At 38.9% G+C, this 21,265-nt stretch overlaps 3 protein-coding genes and 2 long non-coding RNA genes across 6 annotated transcripts; 3 read left to right on the plus strand and 2 right to left on the minus strand.

Moving 5' to 3' along the window:
- The first annotated feature begins 184 nt into the window (after positions 1-184).
- LOC144089680 (E3 ubiquitin-protein ligase AMFR-like) lies at positions 185-8,113 on the plus strand. Its single transcript, XM_077620767.1, has 14 exons — positions 185-345; positions 1,436-1,747; positions 2,011-2,103; positions 2,182-2,346; positions 3,376-3,528; positions 3,613-3,653; positions 3,763-3,895; positions 3,981-4,114; positions 4,246-4,356; positions 4,671-4,867; positions 4,942-5,045; positions 5,475-5,615; positions 5,769-5,959; positions 6,312-8,113. The coding sequence occupies exons 2-14, from the start codon at positions 1,493-1,495 to the stop codon at positions 6,466-6,468; spliced, it is 1,875 nt and encodes a 624-aa protein (XP_077476893.1). The 5' UTR covers positions 185-345; positions 1,436-1,492; the 3' UTR covers positions 6,469-8,113.
- Positions 8,114-8,990: 877 nt separating this feature from the next.
- Positions 8,991-9,785, plus strand: LOC144089707 (uncharacterized). The gene is made up of 2 exons (XR_013305154.1): positions 8,991-9,601; positions 9,684-9,785. It is a non-coding gene; the product is annotated as an uncharacterized LOC144089707 (long non-coding RNA).
- A 646-nt stretch (positions 9,786-10,431) lies between these two features.
- On the minus strand, positions 10,432-13,708 carry LOC144089713 (uncharacterized). Of its 2 annotated transcripts, none has more exons than XR_013305157.1 (7): positions 13,511-13,708; positions 13,120-13,195; positions 11,734-11,931; positions 11,082-11,168; positions 10,900-10,973; positions 10,738-10,816; positions 10,432-10,658 (listed from the first exon to the last, which is right to left on the minus strand). It is a non-coding gene; the product is annotated as an uncharacterized LOC144089713 (long non-coding RNA). The 2 variants fall into 2 exon arrangements; XR_013305156.1 differs by having other exon boundaries at positions 13,120-13,310.
- Positions 12,277-16,487, plus strand: gnpnat1 (glucosamine-phosphate N-acetyltransferase 1). The gene is made up of 6 exons (XM_077620800.1): positions 12,277-12,499; positions 13,773-13,940; positions 14,031-14,093; positions 15,207-15,334; positions 15,676-15,737; positions 15,865-16,487. The coding sequence occupies exons 2-6, from the start codon at positions 13,787-13,789 to the stop codon at positions 16,010-16,012; spliced, it is 555 nt and encodes a 184-aa protein (XP_077476926.1). The 5' UTR covers positions 12,277-12,499; positions 13,773-13,786; the 3' UTR covers positions 16,013-16,487.
- styx (serine/threonine/tyrosine interacting protein) lies at positions 15,138-20,293 on the minus strand. The gene is made up of 11 exons (XM_077620790.1): positions 19,991-20,293; positions 19,671-19,703; positions 19,044-19,097; positions 18,868-18,965; positions 18,742-18,802; positions 18,632-18,668; positions 18,528-18,567; positions 18,345-18,395; positions 17,882-17,954; positions 17,454-17,544; positions 15,138-17,363 (listed from the first exon to the last, which is right to left on the minus strand). The coding sequence occupies exons 1-11, from the start codon at positions 20,048-20,050 to the stop codon at positions 17,290-17,292; spliced, it is 672 nt and encodes a 223-aa protein (XP_077476916.1). The 5' UTR covers positions 20,051-20,293; the 3' UTR covers positions 15,138-17,289.
- Between the last annotated feature and the right edge of the window lie 972 nt (positions 20,294-21,265).

Raw genomic sequence — 21,265 nt, forward strand, 5'->3', positions numbered from 1 at the left:
ACTAGTGAGGATAAAGCGGTTCAGAAAATGAATGAATAAATGAATGTTTTGTTTCTTCAATAAAAATGTTTTATGAAAGGGGGAGTAATTTTTACCGAACAATGGAGAGCAGTAATGCACAACGATGGTTAAAGAAGAAGAAATTGAGCGAGGGGGCGTCGCTCTCATGATGACGTAGTGACACCCGCTGGAGTCCAGTGGCTCCTCCCCCCAGTTTGACTGGGGCTTAGTGAAATAAACATGGCGATGTTGACAATTTCGAGGTTTTTAATGGACCAGTCCTGAAAATCTCGGTTTACGATACAACACCGAAGTTGGACAGAGTATATGACATTCCGGGGAAGTGTAAGTTAACATTTAATACATGTTCAATACCTCAACTGGGTGTAAAAAATGTCAAGCCAAATAGCTAATGTTAGCCAACTTGGAAGCTAATGTTAGCTGTCGAAAGCAGTTCAAATAGATTTTTTTTCTGGAGCGAGGATTCAACATTGTTTAGCTTGGGGTGTTTGGAAAACGCATTTAATAAGGAAATATACTTACATGAGCTAAACGTTGTTCGAATCGGGGGGATTTGTGGACTTGAATTAGATAAACATGTCAGGCCAAGTCGATGTGCTAGCAGGTAAACGCCTCACCTGGCCAACGTCATTCTCTACATTCCGATTATATAGATTATCAGATAAAATTAGAAAATAAACCGCTTTAGTTTTGTGTGTAAAAACTCTGAGATCACTTGATTTACCCGGAACCAATCTATTCCACTTTATTTATTCTAATTAATAGTCTTATGACTGATTTATGGAAATGCACCATTTACTGTCAAAAGTCCATTTTGCCCGTAAATTATTTTTTTTCAGAGGAAGGGACGTTGATATTGAATACGTTTTCTTATTCTTTGTCCTGTTTTTTTTTTTTTTGTAAAGATCATTTTAAATCTTGCCAATCTCCTTGGGGCAACCCCTGAGGGGATAAACCTGAAAGTCAGTCATATGGTATGTAGAAAAATGAAAATAAAGTAAAATAAAAGCCCAAGTTTACAAAAAATAATGTCAGTAAGCCAACATTTAGAGTTGCAGGAATGAATACAATTAGAGTTGGAAGTGACCAAAAGTAAGACAGCTGGTCAGCAATGGGTTAAAAACATCCAAGTTCCGCTTAACTGATTTACATCACATTTTCTAGAATCATACGGAGAAACAGTGATGCATTCATTAGAAAAAAATATTTCCCCACATACAGAATTTTTTTTATGGGTGTGTCAACTAAGGGGAATTTTCAAGTTTTACATTACATTTACAGTTCTCCCTTTTAAGAACCAATAAAGTTATTTAAACTAGAGGGACATACAGTTCGACGCATACACACTGCTTCTCTAATTAAAGGATGAGCTTGGTGTGATCACCCCCAGCTAATAAACTTCTCTTCCTTTAAGGTCTCACACGGGGACAAACCACAGTTTTAACGGCTAGAGAGAAGACACCGAGCAGAAATGCCTCTGCTATTTCTGGAGAGGTTCCCTTGGCCGAGTCTGCAGACATACACGGCATTGACGGCGGTTTTGCTCGCAGGGAGCATCTTCAGCGCCTACACTACTGTGACCGATCCTGGTTTCGGTTCCTTGGAAGCAGATGAGGCCCCAACGGGCACGGCTGTTGAGCTAGATCACTTGAATAATGAAATGAGTAACACAGAACTGGCAACTACTATTATATGGTATCTGGTGACTGACAGTCTCCTTGTATGGGTGAGCTCTTCCTCTAAAAGATGTTATGATTGGTTTCATCAATGTTGCAGAACATTGCATATTTTACATTCATTTTTACAGTACCGTAAATCTTGTAAAGTCACTTTTACCGTTTTTTGGACTGGTACTCTGCTAAGGACTATGGTTCAGTACTAACTGGTTTTAATTTTGCAGTTTAGTTCACTTTCTGTATGATTAGCAAACAGAAGGCCAAATGAACTTGAGTTATTCAAGCATTCAAATGCCCGCCTTTCTACTTGTAGGTCCTTGTCAACACATTCTGCTGCTCTCTGATGTTAATTGCAAAAATTATCCAATATGTGGTGTTTGGCCCTCTCAGAGTCAGTGAGAAGCAGGTGAGTTTGTTGCGTCAAGATCGGCAAATATGAGCAAATAACAGTTTACTAATTTTCGCCAATTGCCAACTTTTTCAGCACCTAAAAGACAAGTTTTGGAACTTCATCTTCTACAAGTTTATATTCATCTTTGGTGTGCTGAATGTCCAGACTGTGGAAGAAGTAGTGATGTGGTGTCTGTGGTTTTCGGCCCTGGTCTTTCTTCACCTAATGGTGCAACTCTGTAAGGACCGTTTTGAATATGTAAGTTTGTATTGATGACACTGATACTTTTGTCATCTAGTTGTAATCTTCACGGAAATTTAAAAAGTTAGTCACAATTTGCTACAACTGCAGCTGTTGTCAAAGCGGTCGATGAACTAAGTTAGGTTGAACATACAAGTGGAAAATAAAATAAGACAATCAAAAATGGGATTCCAATGGAAAAGCATGTTACATTTGAAGTTTTGATAAATCTCTTAAAAAATGAAATGACAAAAACTAGAATTTAATTTTTTTCTCAATTGAAATAAGAGAAAAACATGTTAACTGACTGTATTGCGTGCATTCATAACTAGTAACTAAAATGAACAGTAATTAAAGATAATAATCCCTTCATGTTTGATCTTATGAGCAGTAGCATTATTTACAATAAGAAAATCAAATAACTAACCCATAAAAGTTATCTTTATTTGTATTATTGTTTTGTCCTGCATCTCACAATGAATGTTAATGTATGAAAACTAATAAAAATGCAACTAAATCTGACTATTCATGAAATTGAAAACTAATAAATACCCAATTCCCAGTATATTAGTTAAAACTAACTTAATAGGAGAGAAAAAAACAAGCTTTAATGAAAAATCCTAAACTATTAATACCTTTTTAGATCCTTGACAAAACCCATTTGGAATGTTGAAAATAATATGATGAGAAATGATTTCTCATCAGATTATTTTCAACACTAACTGAACTCTAATGTGTTTACACTGTAGCAAAGGAAAGTTTCATTGAGCTAACATGCTGCTACATTCTAGTGCTATTTATAGAGAGGAACGGGCTTCTTTTAAAAACAGATCTTTACATGTGATACTTTATCCTGGTGTCCTTTCATTGCTTGTGACGGCCCATCCTTTTATAAAAAGAAGGAAGCTGGTGTCCTCGTTAACCGTGGAACACAACTTCCAGGTTTTGAAAGTCATTAAGTGATGTACAATATTTAGAAATAAATCACCGGAAAAACTTAATGCAGTTCACCTTTAACAATCCTTGTGATTTTTGTTGTTGTCGCAGCTGTCATTCTCGCCCTCCACTCCCATGAACAGCCACGTGCGAGTCATGTGTCTGCTGGTCTCTCTCCTGCTGGACTGCTGTGGTCTTGCAGTGGTCTGTGGTCTACTGGGGGCATCCCATGGAATGCACACCCTCTCTTTTATGGCTGCAGAGGTTAATATTTTGATCATTATTTGAGTGATATTTTTAGCAGCTACGTGGAGTGGCCTCAATATGTGTGTCTACTTTTGTCTTTAGTGTCTGATGGTGACTGTTCGCACAGGTCACGTCATCATGCGGTAAGTCTTAAGGGATTTGCGGTGGTTTAGATTACTGTTGTCATTGGTTAATCAAGCATGAAAAACCCGTTTTCCTTTCAAAATTTAAGTAAAAGCTCTTCTTACGCAGGTATTCCATCCACCTGTGGGACCTCAGTCATCCAGGAACATGGGAAAGTAAAGGAACCTATGTCTACTACACAGATTTAATAATGGAGTTGGCAATGCTTTTCCTAGATCTCATGCATCACATCCATATGCTGGTAAATAGAAATGACTAATTGTTACGCCAGCTCCTGCTTTATGCTCTGAAAATGTTCTGCCTCACCTTTCGATGTTTTTCCTCAGCTTTTCGGCAACATCTGGCTGTCCATGGCAAGTCTTGTCATCTTCATGCAACTGCGATATCTCTTCCACGAGGTCCAGCGCCGCGTCCGCAGACACAAGAACTACCTTCGTGTTATTAACAATATGGAGGCGAGGTAGAGATATTTTTCAAAATTGGGAAAAAAGTTAATTATGGGAATATTTTACCGGTACTCCCCCCCCCCCCCCCCCCCCCCCCTTATATTTATAGTTTTTCCATGGGTAACGTGATTATCATTTTTCATAGATTCGCAGTCGCCACTGCAGAGGAGCTGGCGGTGAATGACGATGATTGCGCAATTTGCTGGGATGCCATGGTGACAGCACGCAAACTTCCCTGTGGTCATCTCTTCCACAAGTGAGGGTTTTGAAATGTGTCCTGTCGTTGCTAAAGGTCCCTCAAGTCACAATATGTGCCGTAATTTTTAGACTGTAAACCATTACTTTTGGAAGCTTTAACTTGACATATGAAAATGGGGGCAGGTTTAGAGAGAAGCTTTTTATAGGTATGGGTGACAATATCAAAATATCAAAATATGATTATTTTCATCTCATATGTAACCCTCTAATAGCTGGTCTTGTACCGAGGGTTTCTTCTTTATCCTGACTATATTTCTCTTGGACAAAATGCCCGGCTGAGTTTTGGGGGGTCTTCTTGTGTGTGTGCTCCAGCTCTTGTTTGCGCTCTTGGCTGGAACAGGACACCTCGTGCCCCACCTGCCGCACATCCCTCAACATCAACGGGGAAGACGAGCAGGAGAGAGGCCAAGAACAGGGCGTCCGCATGGAGGACAACGCTGGTCCTGCCGGACCGGCTGCAGATCCAAGGCCTCACATCAATCAACGCAATCACTTTTTCCACTTTGACGGTCAGTCTTGCCGAAGAAAAGTGGTTTCCTCACAGTATGTCGGCTAGTCATATTAACTGGCCTTTCTACCATAGGCTCGCGTATTGCCAGCTGGCTGCCTAGTTTCTCAGTAGAGGTGATGCACACCACCAACATCTTAGGGATTGCGCAGGCTAACAACTCCCAGTTGATGGCCATGGTAAGTTTATTTTACGATGGTTTATTAACAAACAATCTCTAAATTGTGGAAGATGTTGGCCACAAGGTTCCCACGGATCCTTGGAAAGTTTCTAAAAAATATTAACAAAAAAATAAGGGCTTAATTGGAATTAAACTGTCTTAAATCCAAGTTTAGGTCTTTAGAATGTGGACACAAAAGTATGATATTATTTGTAATGTTTATATATGTTTTCTGAAAACACAATTACAACATTATATCAGGGAACTTGGTTAACATAACTAATAAAACTGAAAATATTGATGCAATTTTAGTCACTTAAGATGCAAAAAATATTAGCAAGAGCATAGATTTTTTTCAAAAATGTTTCTATAAATTTGTCTTATTTTTATTTTGTAGTCTTCCTTGTGTGATGGCTTTGTGTTTCTCATTGTTTCTTACTGTCATCAGGCCCATCAGATTCAAGAGATGTTCCCTCAGGTGCCCTCCTATCTGGTCATGCAAGACCTTCAGCTTACACGTTCTGTAGAGGTGACCACTGACAACATCCTGGAGGGACGCATCCAGATCCCGTTCCCTCCACCTGCACAGGTCTGTCAGATGTCACAATTTAAGGCTCGTCAAGAGCTCATGAATTTCTGCATTACTGGTACTACTCGTTTTGGCCATACTAAAGGCATAGCACCATTATGCCAAAATATTACAGTTTGAAGCTGACCTTAAAAAGTGCCAATATGGTTGTAGGCCGTTGAACGTGCGGCGTTACAGATCAGTCCTCCTCTTGATGAGCAGGCGGGGCCTAGCAGAGCTGCCGACCAGGTCCCCAGTGAGCCCGACAACATTGAAGTTAGAGGCGGTCGCTTTTCCAAATCAGCTGAGGAGAGGCAGACAATGTTGAAGCAACGGAAAGAGGAGCTGATCCAACAAGCACGCAGGTACAGAGGCAGCTTTCGATGACAAATGTGCAATTTGTGATTGAGCGCAACTAATTACGGATCTCATGCAATCAATCATGAATGAAAATGAATCTGTAAATCTACGTATTTGCATTAAGAATCACTTATTTGCTATTTTTATCCTCAAACATTAGCCTTGTCTTGCCTAATCTTGTCTAATTTTCCTAGTTTCTGCCATTTTCAAATTGACAAGTCTTTTTGCGTCCATCACTTGTACATTTTCCCGATTCGCAGAAGGCTATTAACCGTATAGATGAGACTTATTGTATGACGACAGTTGGTACTTGCGTGACTTCATGAATTTGTCATTCCGTGTTGGCATTACTTGCAGGAGATATCTAACCAAGGGTCCAGAGGAGCTGGACAGTGATGTTCCCAGTCTAGAGGACGAGGAGGACTCTGTCTCAGTTGTAGAATCTGTCACACTCAGGCGTCGTTCCGTCACGACAAGCACGGGAATACACACGCAACAGAATGCTGAGCCCTGAAAACCCAGCTTCAGACATCGTCACCTGCTAAGGCATGACAGTGTTTTCAACTCCTCCCCCTCATGATGTACAGTGCAGTCAGCGGCCATCGTTACATATTCAGAATGCAGAGTTATTAAAGAGCATTGCACACATGGCCTTCTGACGGGAAAATTAAAGGCCGGACTATGGAGACTAGCCAATCGCTGTTAAACAAATATAAGCATCGTATTCCGATGCTCCTTTGCGTACATACCGCTTATTGTAAACAGGATGGAAGCTACCATGTAGTTGGAGTGCTAGCTAAGAAGAGATAAGCGCATGTGTTGGATTCAGAAGTAGGGATGCACCGAGATGAAATCATCAATCTTGGCCAAACCCCCCAAATCACCAAGTGATGGTTAGACTCTGCCCGTTCTCATTTTATTAGCCTCATATTGAACAGATATTGGGCTTGCCGCTGAACTCCACTTAGTCCAGTGGGTTGTCGCTGCAACATGAACATCGATGCAGATGTAACTGGTGACAATTTGGGCCAGTCCCCTGCGCAACACACACACACACACACTCACTCACACATTTCTGACTTTATCCCTAGCTGTAAGAGAAGGCCCCGCTTCAGAGCCCCTTTTTTCCTCACAATTTAGGCCCCCCAAAGTGCTTGTCATAATCCCGTCGTGTTTTTGATGACTAGCGTTATCTTTGCGTTGCATTTTCAGCCCTTGCGTGACCTAATTTTCAGTTCATCCATGATTACTGATAATTATATGCCTTTGAAAAGCTGTTTGGAGTCATTCGTATATTTTACTTTGAAACAACAAACAAAACATCCGATGTATTAACTTTATTTTTAAGGCTTTTAACTGTGAATTGCAGTAAATGTAGGCAAACTACTTTTTTGGTTCTCTTAACCTTGTGTCAGAGAGTGTCACTTTGTTTTTCAGTCAGACATGAATGTTTTTAATGCCGCAAACAAAAGTATTGAAATGTCAGCTGCGTATTAATTACTGTCTTTTCTCATTTAACCAGCAAGGGGAGATTAGACTTGTCCTTTTTCTTGCTTTTTAATTTTCAGCAGGAGAGGGGAAGTACTACATTTTGTAAAGTGCGTTGGGTTTCCTTTTTTAATATACGTACTCCTTTTCATACTAAATTACTTTCCAACAAGTATTTAGCATCCTGTCCATTTTCAAATTTGAAAGGGGTTTTGGAAACGTTTTGCCTTTGTCTACTCAAATAGGGAAGAAAACACCAGCAATAGGTTATCACAAAAAAATATGGTTGAGATTGTTTTGTTATTTTCAAATAACAGCATAATCCAGGCAGGTGTGATTTCAATACTTTTTTCACAAATTGCTTTGAGGATTTTTTTGGGGGGGATTGCACATTAGGGCCGACCAAATGCTCTCAATGGGCACAAATGGCCAACATGTTGACAAACCAGGTTCTAAACACTGAGATGATTGGTAAATAGTCACTACGCGGGGGATGGTTGGTGTGTTTTGAATTGTTAAAAATCAGAAGCATTTTTTTTGTAATTTTAAACATAATTTCAGACTGTTTTTTGAATTTATAGAGAAATTTATCTGAAAGGAAGAAATCTTCCTTTTGGACTGAACGTTACCGGTGGAAATGTGCCTACAAATAAAGATGGTTCCCTATTGCATCATTTGTGTCGATTATGTCTTTATATCTTTTCCCAATATTGACCAGATATTACTCAATTTAAAAAGCCTTCTAAAATGCTCTGACTATACTGTGTAGTACTTACAAGGAAACCAATGACATGTTTGACACCCCTGCTTTAGCCAAATGAATCCCAATTGAAAAAGCATATCCAAGTATGTAACCTTAGAAGTCAAAAACAAACACTGAAGTGCATGTCACCGCAATGTTCATAATGTGCAATATTGTATCTTAAAGTATTAAAGCCCAACCAAAAAGTATTTACAGTACGTTATTATGAAAACAATGTATTTGTTTTGAAGTATTAATGCCCAACCTAAAAGTATTTGCAGCCCCAGCCCCCTGACTAATGCACTCTATGATGAAAACGATCTCTTTTTTTGTGTCTATGTGTAATGGGCGTGGCCGAGGCGTGGCTGTGGTCAGAGTTCAAAAGACCCGCCGCCACGCCGCCATTTTTCAAAATGGCGGATGAGCCGGAGGCTGGACGCGTTGGACTGCTGAGCTGCTCAGAATTGACGATTTCCCGAAGAAAGACCCGACAAACTTCTTCCAGGACAATGCAGCGCGTTCGGTACTTTGTCTTTTGGGGATTTCGTAGCCCCAGTTCTCATTTCAAGAGTGCTTTTTGACGGGAACGTGCTTCATTGGCGTGATGTAGCCCCGACGTGGATGCAAACACAAATGTTTGCTAGCAAGTTGGCTACATTGCATCACCTATTGCTCTTAATGTTTAAAAAGAAACCCTTCCATTGTGTGTTTCAGTCCCTCAACGAGGACAGACCGCTGGGAAACATCAAGAATGTGGCCATAACGGCCAAAAAGGAGCAGTTTGTCGGCAAAGTGAGTCTTTTTTTAATAGCTTCTAATTCCTCTACCCGTGTAATTGGATTGGATAACTTTATTCATCCCGTATTCGGGACATTTTGTTGTCACAGTAATGTTTAGATATCAGCGACCAGTGTTCGCGGCTTTCCTAAATTAGCTTGTTTAGCATCATGATACACTCCAATTTTGAATGAAGACACTTAAACTGGGTTGGCGTTGATTTTTAATAGCAAGTTCCTGTGTGGGTAACTCACACACACTAGTGCCATCAAGTGGAGGTGTAAGGAATAAACAGTACACTTCTAGAATACGTATATACCTTTGCCCTTCCCTTTCCTAAAGGAAGACTTCAGGGCTTGGACCTTTTGATTTTTAATTGTGGTTTTGACAAAACCTAAGCGAGACATTCATTCAACCGTAGCGCAGGGGTCATTTTTGACTCGTTTAAACAACCATTTTTCCTCCGTCTAAGAGCTTTGTGAGACGTATTTTATTTTTTTGATTGAATGGGAGTCATTTGTGCATCAAAATGGTTAAATAAGCAATGACATAATCATGCTGTGGTGTTTTGCAGAGGTTTAAAGCCACGGAGATGGTGGAAGCTGTCCAAATCTACAAGACCAAAGAAGTCGTGTATGACGTAAGACCTGTTTTTCAGGTTATTTGATTTATTATTTTCATGTCATGTGTACTAAAAATACTCTATTTTCCTTCTCTTCAAGGTCCACCCAAGTTTACCAAATCAACGCTAAAGAAAGGTGACTTTGGAGTGTGGCACAGCCTTTGACACCAACATCTTGAGGGCCCCTATCCAGTATGTTTTCCATATCTCCCACCACATCTGAAGTATATGATCAACTCCTCAGCAAACTGTCCAGGAGCTTGATCATGACTTTGATTTGGGTCTGTTGGAAGACATGGAAAATAGAGGCTCTTGAGGACTACTGTTAAAGACTTGGCTTATTTTTTAGACTACCTCTGCAGTGGACAAAAAGCCAACTGAGCAGTCATCAGAGAGGTATGTCTAATTTCCCTTTTCCCCCCTCATGCAGTGGGATGAAGGTTTGCTGACTGAGGAAAGCAGAGATGACACTTCTGCTATTGGTAAAACCTAACTGTTTTATTTTTTTGATGTTGGACTTAGTCTATTGTGTCTTAACCTGTTTTCCCCCCCCAGAGCCAAGAAAACATTCTTTGTTCATGGATAGAAGCATCACCTCATCTTTAAATGCTGGATGGCTAATGGGATTTTATCGCAATCCCTTTTTGTGGAAAAATAAAGCCCTTGAAATGTACACATGTCTTTCTTCATAACTAGTAAAAGAATGGAACTAACATGTCATTTTACACATTTATTAAAAGAAATACATTTTCACATGTTGAAGTATTGATTGGCCAGTCTTCTCCACAAACTTATTGCACTTTGATTTTAAAAATAAATAATTACAAAAGCCCTGGAAACATTCAAAATACTTTACAAGGTTTTTTTTAATGAACACTTAGTAAAAAAAATTGGGCAAAAAGACTTAGAATATAAACACCAAAAATTAAAGGAAAAAAAAAAGACCATTGAGGGTCTTGGGTCTTTTTTCTCCAAGTGTTTTAACAAAGACAAATGACACTCAAATCTCTTTTATTGAAATTTCTGATTGGAAAAAAAAAAGAAATCCTCCTCACCTTAGGGATCGGGACATCACCTATAAAATAAGAGGGGGTTAGTAAATTGCAACTTTAGTCAATAAAATAATGTGAGATTGGAATGTTTTGACACAGTACAATATAACCCGGAAATAAGCTGCTTCCGGTAGCCAGCGCTATCGCATTTCGATCTTAATCCATATGAAATAGTGCGTGCCTAAAATACAGAAATAGCACTGGTTACTGACACTGCGGCGTAAGAAACGATGCGCCAAATAGGCGTGAAAATACGGTATTAACCTCAGAGCAGAGTTCAGAGACGATGCATCATCTTCAAGTGGGCAACCTGGGAAGATCACCTGGTCCTCCAGGGTCTGGAGCATGCAAAAAAATAGAGCAAAAGTTATCATATACAGAGACTGGAGATTCAACAGATAGGTTTAGGTGGTTTTTTTTTGGGGGGGGGGGGGAATAAGTATTACCTTGATACCTTGGCCCAGTCTCCTCTCCCCTCAAGGGTGTGCATGGTTCTGGACACACGGGAAAAGCTGCATCTTGATTTAACCAAGCTATTTGGGAAGTGCAAACAATTGTTACAGGAAAGAGAAATCTTAAAGTAAATGATCAAGATAAAGAATGAAAATAAGTTAGTGAGTGCTCGGTGCTAATTTCCCCTTTCCAGACAAAGCGATTCAATATACAGACTGATGTTAAAAACGATAAAGTCGGCTTAACCATTTTGGTATCAATGATTTTTGTTTAAAACAGAATTACAAATTGGAAAAGGGCGTTTAGCAATCGCAGTGAAAACTATCATTACATTCAACACACCTTCACCTGGCAAACTGACCGTTGATATCTCGGCTTTGTTTTATAAAATGAAGTCTTCCACCACGACTCAATAATGGAGAGAATACGGACAAAATACTTTTGAAGTCAAATGTCGTGAGGCTAATGCTAAGCTAGCTAGTGACATGCCAAGGAGCCCATACTTCTAATGTCGACGGTGTGTTCGACCTGGCAATAAACTAACAGATTTGTTGGCGTTTTGGCTCAATTGATTCCTAAAAAAATCTCCCGGTAGGGTGTTAAAAATGCACATAGGCCAGTAAATTGCTCTAGTCTAGGGCTTACCTCGTTTGGGTCCTAGTCGTTCGACCGACGGCACGGAAATGGCTGCGCAAAGGGGCGAGATGCTGCGCAGGTGCATAATTTAAGCACCTGCGTTACCAATGGGCGTAACCACGCCCATAGGAGGTGATTTGTCCTCCCGACTCAATGACCATGTTTGGAAGACGACGTACTATAGTCGCCATTTTTGTAGTCTTGATGCTGTAAAAGAGTGTGTTCGTTTTTTTTTATATATAAAAAGCCTTACTTTGCATGGGCATTTTTTTTGTAATTTTAAACATAATTTCAGACTGTTTTTTGAATTTATAGAGAAATTTATCTGAAAGGAAGAAATCTTCCTTTTGGACTGAACGTTACCGGTGGAAATGTGCCTACAAATAAAGATGTTCCCTATTGCATCATTTGTGTCGATTATCTCTTTATATCTTTTCCCAATATTGACCAGATATTACTCAATATAAAAAGCCTTCTAAAATGCTCTGACTATACTGTGTAGTACTCACAAGGAAACCAATGAAGAATGATTTATCGAATGACGTCATCCGGAAGCGCCTACGACTACCAGGAAGTTAGCCACGTCACATTGAGACGCAAACACCCACGGTAGTGGTGTGGCTTAGGGCAATCAAAAATATGCTTATTATCGAAAGCGAATTGCGCCGATTGACATGCTGGTCAATCTGTAAAAGAGTTTAACAACGAAGCAGCTATATTTTAACGCGGATATTTTTTTATCCTGCCGTCAGTTTTTTTTTTTTGCGGTTAACAGGTAAGTATATAACTAGCTGGCTAGCCGTTCACCGTGTATTGCTTGTTTGTATCGTCAAATAACAACCTGTTTATATTGTTTCATATTATACATTTAGAAATGCTACATTTTCTTTCTACCTGCCATTCATCGTCTAAAGCGTTTCTTTGGAAATATATTTGGAAAAACTAAACAAAAACTCGACTAAGACTGTAATTATCTATTTGGGCATGGAAAGCCAAACGAACTTTGAACACAGGTTTTTAATTGCACTGAAATAAAAACAAGTTTTTATCGCATGTGTTTGACAGGTGGAGATTGCATTCAGTAGCAATTAATCAGTTCTTAAAAATGATTTATAGACGCTCCTTTTGCATTTTATTGGCCTTGTTAGTGTATGACTAACGATTAGTTTTGACTCAGCTTAGATTAGAAAGAATAATTCTTTAAGAATAATAAAGGTTCACAACATAACTTCATGAAAGTTTAACATTTTGGAGGTTGGGAACTCCATCTACACCTAGAATAACAAAATATGACAATAATAGGAAAATAATACAACTTAGTAGTTCACCAAGTGTCATGCTTTCTCTTCCATACTTTTGAGTGATTCCAGTTTCCTTAACCCTCAAAGGACTTACTTGTGTTGGTTTTGTTGAATGTACCCTTGATGGGATGGGCTCTCATCCCAGTTGATATCCTGGTCTGGGATGTAGTCTACATCCGTTAGAGAGAAATAGGATTTTATGAGTCATGGTTTTCCATTGTTGAGCAACTTCTGAAGCAGTGAAGTGTCCCAATTTTAATGGAAACAATCTGTTCCAGGGTCATGCTGCCACGTAACACAAAAATTGATGTAAGAGTCATTTTAGTACGTCTTAATTACAGTTGTAAGGTCTTGGCATTAAGGTGTAGATTTACACAATATCTTAGATTTGTGATATTGGTTAAAAATGTAAAAGAAAAAGTAGGTGCAACTAAAATCAAAACAAAATAAAGAGCAAAACAGTAAATTAGTAGAACCTTTCTTACCACGTATTCACTTTACGTTGATTTCTTGCTAACCACACCTGTGTATGAATATAAAAACTATGTTGAATTTGACCTCGGTAAAATTGACAGTGATGTTTGACAAGTCAAGGTTCTCAATGCTGTAAAACAAACTTGCTCTTACTGTGAATAAATAAATATTTAAATCGTGGCTGTCCTTAAACACACACCAGCACTCATGTACACGCACACAAATGTTTGGGTGTGTATTCACTGTCTGAACTCATACTGGTTTGTATCCTAGGTCGAGGTTGTGGAATGCTGCTAGACGAGACTCCTCTGTTTGATCCCTCTCTACTTGAGGAGTTAGACTGGAGCGAGAACAGTGTCTCCTTCTCCCCCCTTATCTCCCCTACCAACCCAGGTGAAGGCCTGGTGCTCAGGCCACTCTGCACCGCTGACTTCAACAGAGGTGAGTGGCCCATCCGCTTTGCCTGAAATTGTGGCTGATGAAGCGATGGAGCAAAAAATAGTCAAGGTATTTCGTGTTTTTGTCTTTTAGGCTTCATAAAGGTTCTGTCTCAGTTGACCGAGACGGGGGACATCACTGCAGAACTGTTTATAAGTAAGTCCAATTATCGTATTATTCACGCTGTATTCCACTTTTCATAGTTGGGCTGGGCTTATACTTACTCTTGTGACTCAAATAATGTTAAAAAATGGAAATGTACATTCTTAAATTTGATTTGGCACTACCCAATATGGGCAAGGGTAAACATTACCAGTAACCAGCCCCTAGAGGGCACTCTTGGCTGGTGAACAGGTAGTTAGAGAACCTTGCGTATAGTGATTCGTTTGTGTAAGCATATGTATGCTTAGATTGAATTATTAATCCTGATTATGTGTAAGGTTTACATTTAGTTTCAATGCATATAAAATTACGCTGTGGTGTTTTTTGACGAAGGAGTTGGTGAACGCTTTAATGGGCAAGTAACTATTTATGGTGATTAAAAAAAACAAATGAAACATAAACCGATAAAGATCTAGCATCCACATACTTGAGTATCACATTTTTGTGCCATATAGGCCCTAATATTAACATTTGGTAGACAAGTCGAACATGAAGGCTTGCCTATATGCTTTTACAAAATTTAATGCCCACGTCTAGCGCCAACAATGGCAAACGAGTTAAATGGGAGCCCTAGAAAGGGTAAAGCTACAAGGAGGACAGTAAACTGCTTACTGCAGCTGTGGATGCAAAGTTGGGATGCTATTTCAGCTAAAGTAAGTTGTCAGGACCTTCTAGAACTGTGAGTAAAGTCTGTGTGCATGTTACCAATTTTCAGTTGTTAACCTAAAGTGCTGTAATGGATTTTGCTAAGATAAAGGAAGCGAGTCAGGGATAGCTAGGATGGTGTTATTGTGCAATGTGGCTGGGAGGAAAGGTAATGTTGATGCCAGGTTATGCAACTATTCAATTCTGTGTAATTATTATTTTTTCTGAAGTAATATTAATGATTGGGTTTACTTGAAGGAAAATTGTTCCTAAAATGTGACGAATAGTCCTGCTTTGACGCAGTTTTATCATCAGTGTGAATTAAACTGAGATTAATAGTCTAGACAATACAATTTAAAATATATATATATAAAAATAAATGTATCAGACACATTGAGTCATCATGGAAAATTTATTTGGCTTCTCGTGCTGAGTTTACAGTATTTTTTTTTAATCTTACAGAAAAATTTGAGCACATGAAAAAAACAGGAGACTACTATGTGGTTGTATTGGAAGACACCAATCTGGGACAAATTGTGGCGACGGCCACATTGATCACGGAGCATAAATTCATTCATTCTTGTGCAAAGGTAAGTTCGAACCACTTATACAGAGTTGCCAAATACTACAAAATTTCCAGATTCCTATTCCAGTGTTTTCCAAACTAGTAAATGCGTATCAAAATTACTGCAAAACAGAAAGCATTTGAAAAGCATTAGAAAATGAGCTACTATATTCAGTTTTATTTTTGTACGCGTCGCTGGTAAATGCCACTAGAAAATAGGGTCATAAAATCAGAAAAGCCTCTTTACCCACAACGAAATATGATATTTGATGTTTAGCAGCTCTGCTTATAATATAACTGTTGTTTCTGCTGCTTAGCACTGGACTATGAGCTTAAATGGGATCTCTGTGCGGGTTTTGTTTGCAGAGAGGCCGAGTAGAGGAGGTGGTGGTCAGTGATGTATGCCGAGGCAAACAGCTTGGAAAACTGTGAGTACAACTGATCCGACACGTGATGGCGATAAACTTCCAATCATTTAAAATGGGCGGGCCGGTCATGATCATTCACTGCCGCTTCCTCCTCCAATTCTAACGCCCATTTATTCCTCATCCTCAGATTAATGTCCACCCTTGTGATCCTCAGCAAAAAACTTGGTTGCTATAAAATCACACTGGAATGCGCACCCAAAAATGTGGCTTTCTACCAAAAGTTTGGTTACGTCGCTTCTGATGAGACTTACATGCAGTGTCGTGCCTCCAACTGAGTACGTCGGAGCCTGGAGAAAAAATTTTCACGACGCCCTCTGACTTCAGCTTGAGTCATCTGAGGAGTGTCCTTAGTAAACTAACACATGATGAAGCCACCCTAACCGGCGCCCTTGTTTTATTATTTGGTAACCATGGCTACCTCACACTCAGCTGCGAAGAAAGATTAGCAACTTTTAATTTACTTTTTTCTCCTTTAGAACCAAAGAACTATTCATAAAACACTAACCAGTGCTGAATATATAGTCTTATTGATGATCCTACAAGATTTAAAAATCTAAGTCAACAGAAATGTATCTGAAAAACATTTTATATTTATTCTGTTCATATATTTGTGAAGGGGAGTATGGATACAGAATTATTTGTAAATGCATATTTAATTTTTTTTTTTCTAGCTGTACATGGGAAATGTAAATAATGTAATTTATTGCCAAATATGTACAGAGCTGAATAAAATCAGAAGGTACCAATTTATTCCTGTTAGTTTTTTTCACAATCTGACATCTGTGCCTTATGGTCCTGTGGTTTATTTTTAAATGCAAATAAGCATGTCTTTTTGGTGTGAATCTCTGCAGTCTATATATGGACATACACAGTTTTCTTGTAGAATTGTGTGTGGCATTTATAGTCATCTGTCCCTCAGTCAAAATATGCTATGTATTAGTTTTAATATTCATGAGTAAATACAATTATTTATAAAGTTGAAAAAAATTAGAACAGCATTACACTATGTTCCCCAATGCCACTTTAAACTTATTTCATGGCTAAATAAGTGCCCCACAAAGGCAGAAGATGAAACATAACTTCAAATGAATTCAGTTATACATTTTATGGAACAATTTCCTCCTAACGTCAAGCCAGATATTAGTTGTTAATCATATGACACCAAAAGAAAGGCAATAGACATTCCCTCTTCGTCAAATCCTTCGATGGGCAACGTCTCAGCCCCTTCCCTTTTCCCCACCCCAATCTGCTAGTCTCCACAACTTCAAGTATCGAAAGTGCATTATTGCAATACTGTCCTGCTGCAAATGCAAAAATGCTTTAAATACTATAAAACTGCAAAAAGTCTCCCATCAGTGCATACAGCTCAAGAAGAAGAAAAAAAAATCACTAAATTGTTTAATCCCCGTTAGAGATTGCCATGTCTCAGACATGAGTGCCCCCAACCCCTCGCTAGAAAAAGGTTCAAATATCTACATTTTTAATCTCATTAAAAATGTAAAAAGAAAAAAAAAACAGTGCAACATACCACGCGGCTAAATGTAAGCAAGGCTCATCCATTTTGTGCTGCCGTGACTTGCATTGCTCCAAAGTCGTCGTCTTCCTCCAGACTGCGCTTACGGCTTCCTATTCAACAACATGTCAGAAGATTTGGTTGTAAAAGAATGGTGGCTGCAACAAAAGATTCATTAAAGAAATGGGATATCGTCTATGAACCTGTCATGCCTCCTTGCAAAAAGGAGCGGCCAAGTTGCATGGATGACATCATTTTAATGGTTAGTTTGGCGAGGTAGATCGCTTCATACTCCTGAAAAACACAATACATGTCAGGACATCCTGAGATGGGCGTTGTACAAAACATTTTTTGACCGTTATGATAAAGGTGTAATCTTGTTTGTTTTCGAAATAAATTTGTATTTGTTTTTGAATTTTATAGTATGTAACCCATTGCCTGCCACAGACAATAATAGATATCTAATTCATTGAAACTGGTAGGACTGACTGTAAATGCTTATCTTTTACTGCCAGTGACTGCGCTAGAAGTTTAATCTCTTTTGACTAGGAGGGCTGGCAGCATTGGAGGTTCAGCTATGTCAATGGCAGCCAACGATTTTCATAGTATGGGTTTAAAAATTGAAGCTCACCTGAAGCTGATTAACAAATCCCATGTTGGGATTTATGCAGAACCTCCTTTCTTGGATGTGACTGAATGCATCCCTGGCGTGAACACACAGGTTGAGAATACATTTATTTATGGCAATAATATTCGGATATTGTTTTTACCATACGATTCTCCAAAGTGACAGCCTTATCTCTGATTGGCTAAATGAGATCAGGTAATCCGTGGGTGATCATATGTGGTAGGTTCAACTGATCTAGCAGGCTAAATGTTTGCCTGAAACTCTATTAGATTTTGATTGTGGGAAAAATATGTACTATGGTAACGTTAAACCAGTCATCATCGTAAGGAATGGTTTAATATGACCAGTGTCTTAATTGATGCATAGCCTTAATAAAAATTGTCAACACTTAACATGTCTACCTTGAAAAATGCGAACTAGCGTAACCTTTTAGAGTTCGCGATAACAATAGAGAACAAAGACTCACCTGTATTTCATTCCAAATGTTTCCATTAGGTAGGCAATCACTAAGGCAGCACTGCAAGTTAAAAAAAAAAAACAGTAATCCCTCAATTATCGCATATTCACTTCTTGCAAATTCACTACTCCGCGATTATTTTACATCTTGCCAAACAGGAACAACAAAAAATTGAAAGAAAAATAACAGTACCTTCTTGAGATCCCTGCATTACCGTGAACAAGTACCTTTCCTGAAACGAGTAGGAAAAAAACGGTAGTCTTATGGTTGCACCATGATTTCAAATGTGACCTCACCTCCCGTTGCTAAACAGTTATCAATAAATTCTTTAGTCTGTAGGGAGAAAACACACATTATACATGTAAACTCGTCATTTGTGGAAAAGTTGAAAAGGAATCAAACTCACCGTAGGGAAAAATCGTATGATATTTTCCACAGGATTGTCTGCAATATCTAACACAAGGTATCTATAAAAAACAACAACATTGTCAGACTGGAACAACACAAGGCTGTATGAATTTATAATGTGTACCTAAATGAATGAGGGAAATTGGGTTTGATAAAATTAGCTTCGATGTCTTGCCGCACACACACGACGTGGGTGATGCCCTGTATTTCTAGGATCTGCAGCTACCAAAAACAAACATAATATTATTATTTAAATTAAAAAAAAACACTCAACAAATCCAACTATGTTAGAATATTTACCTTGCTTTTCATGGCAGCAGAATAAGGACCCAAGAACAGTCCTGGTAAAATTTCCTATCAAAACAAAAACGAGGGAAAAACATAAGCACGTTTTTGGGAATTATATACTGTCTCATCACTTTATTGCGGGGGAATGCCAAACTAAGTGGCAATTTGAAAATAGAATGTATGTGTGTGTGTGTGTGTGTGTGTGTGTGTGTGTATGTATGTATGTGTGTGTGTGTGTGTGTGTGTATATATATATATATATATATATATATATATATATATATATATATATATATATATATATATATATATATATATATGTGTATATATGTATATATGTATATATGTATATATATGCATATATATGTATATATATATGTGTATATATACGTGTATATATACACACATATATACGTATATATATAAAATTAAAAAAAAAAGACAAAATAAAGATTTGTTGATAACAGTACACAAACTATGCAATATTTACATTGCAATTACGAAAATTTCTGTATCCAAAACCACTACTGGGTTATAGAATAGTTTTAATATGACATTTTCACACATTGCTCCATTAAATTAAAAAAGCTACGTGGGAAATTTCCACTAAACCCAATGTACAATTATGTCTGAACATACCTGCATTTCTCTTCTCATTGTATAAGCCCAGTCCTGTAAAAGATAATATTTACAATTTAAGACGTGGGTCCTACAAGCCGTCCTCAATGGCAACTACAATGCTACATGACGCTAATGCTAACAGTGTATGCTACTTGCCGTTAACGCAATATTTAAAAGTAACATTTATTGGGGAATAAGTAACTTTAACTTAGACAACATGCAGTTCGATCTTTATCGTCCCCAACCACCTAAATGACACGCATGCCACGGGCATAGTTTATATTTTGAGGTTTATTTAGCAGCGGCTAGCTGAGGTTAGCCAGCCGTTCAGGACCCACCGGGAGTTCTTCCTTTGTAGCGGGGAGAGACGGGAACTGGAGCTTTATCTCCTCGTCCATTCCGCTGTGATGTTTAGCCACGTTCGCGAACCGATTATTATTTTTTTATCGCTTAGGGTTAGCTGAAAAGTCGATATAATTCTCCGCCAGCCTTCACATGCATGTCTCCCATACTGTTTACGCCACAGACATTGTATATACGTAGAGATGCCCTATTGTGGAGAAAGGAGGAGAACGGGTGGGTGGTGCTGCCGCCATCTTGGCTGGGTATCATCAGCACGGTCGACCCAACTAAGTTTTCAACATCTAATCTCTTTTCTGAACCGCTTTATCCTCACTAGGGTCGCGGGGGGTGCTGGAGCCTATCCAATCTGACTTCAGGCTAGAGGCGGGGGAGACCCTGAATTGGTGGCCAGCCAATCCCAGGGCACAAGGAGACAAACAACCATTCACGCTCACACTCATACCTAGGGGCAATTTAGATTGTCCAATCAGCCTATAATGCATGCATGTAGGAGAAAACCGGAGTACCCGGGAAAACCCACGCAGGCCCGGGGAGAACATGCAAACTACACACAGGTGGACCGACCTGGATTTGAACCCAGGTCCCCCGCTGTGAGGTCAATGCACTAACCACTCAGCCTTACAAGCGATTCAAAAATTGAACCCTTTAGTAATGATCACAGAATACGTGTAAATTAGTAGTCAGTAAAAGAGGGCTATTGACGTCCAAATTGCATGTCAATTGGGTGTTGTTCGTTTTGGGGATGTGGAAAGAAACAGTTTCACCCGGAGAAAACCCGCGCAGGCTCAAGTGAGGTCACAATAGCAACTATGAATGAAGGATGTTGTTTATATAATTTGCCTCAAGTATTGTTTTATCCTTTAAAGGTGCATCAAGCTAACAGATGGGGTTGTAAACTATTTCTCCTGCAGTTGCCTCTAAAACTCACTAGATCGAAGCAAGAGACTGTTTTCTAAGCGTGCAGCAGCCATTGCGTAACACGGCTTCTGTGCTCAACCTGCTATGTGATGTCTTTGAGGAAATGTTTTACACCGATTGCTTACAGCATAGTATATAATACAGTAAACAACAACAATTTTGTGTACTTACCATAGGTGAACTGGAGGCTGACTTTGGTCATTACATGGGTAGACCTGGATTTTTTACCAACAAATTACAGCACACATAAACAATCATATATAATCACATTCACACCTATGAACAATTTTGAGTATTTAATTACCCGAACATGCTTTTTTTTTAGGAAATGT

Source organism: Stigmatopora argus, chromosome 2 (genome assembly GCF_051989625.1).
Source record: "Stigmatopora argus isolate UIUO_Sarg chromosome 2, RoL_Sarg_1.0, whole genome shotgun sequence".
Classification (NCBI taxonomy): Eukaryota; Metazoa; Chordata; class Actinopteri; order Syngnathiformes; family Syngnathidae; genus Stigmatopora; species Stigmatopora argus.

Coding starts and splice junctions, on each gene's coding strand:
- LOC144089680 (XM_077620767.1), top strand. CDS start 1,493: ATGCCTCTGCTATTTCTGGAGAGGTTCCCTTGGCCGAGTCTGCAGACA. Junction 4,868..4,941: donor TCACTTTTTCCACTTTGACG/GTCAGTCTTGCC, acceptor TTTCTACCATAG/GCTCGCGTATTGCCAGCTGG. Junction 5,616..5,768: donor CGTTCCCTCCACCTGCACAG/GTCTGTCAGATG, acceptor ATATGGTTGTAG/GCCGTTGAACGTGCGGCGTT.
- gnpnat1 (XM_077620800.1), top strand. CDS start 13,787: ATGCTGCTAGACGAGACTCCTCTGTTTGATCCCTCTCTACTTGAGGAG. Junction 13,941..14,030: donor CACCGCTGACTTCAACAGAG/GTGAGTGGCCCA, acceptor TTTGTCTTTTAG/GCTTCATAAAGGTTCTGTCT. Junction 14,094..15,206: donor CACTGCAGAACTGTTTATAA/GTAAGTCCAATT, acceptor TTAATCTTACAG/AAAAATTTGAGCACATGAAA.
- styx (XM_077620790.1), bottom strand. CDS start 20,050: ATGGACGAGGAGATAAAGCTCCAGTTCCCGTCTCTCCCCGCTACAAAG. Junction 18,396..18,527: donor AATGCAGGGATCTCAAGAAG/GTACTGTTATTT, acceptor TTTAACTTGCAG/TGCTGCCTTAGTGATTGCCT. Junction 17,364..17,453: donor TTTGCAAGGAGGCATGACAG/GTTCATAGACGA, acceptor GTTGTTGAATAG/GAAGCCGTAAGCGCAGTCTG.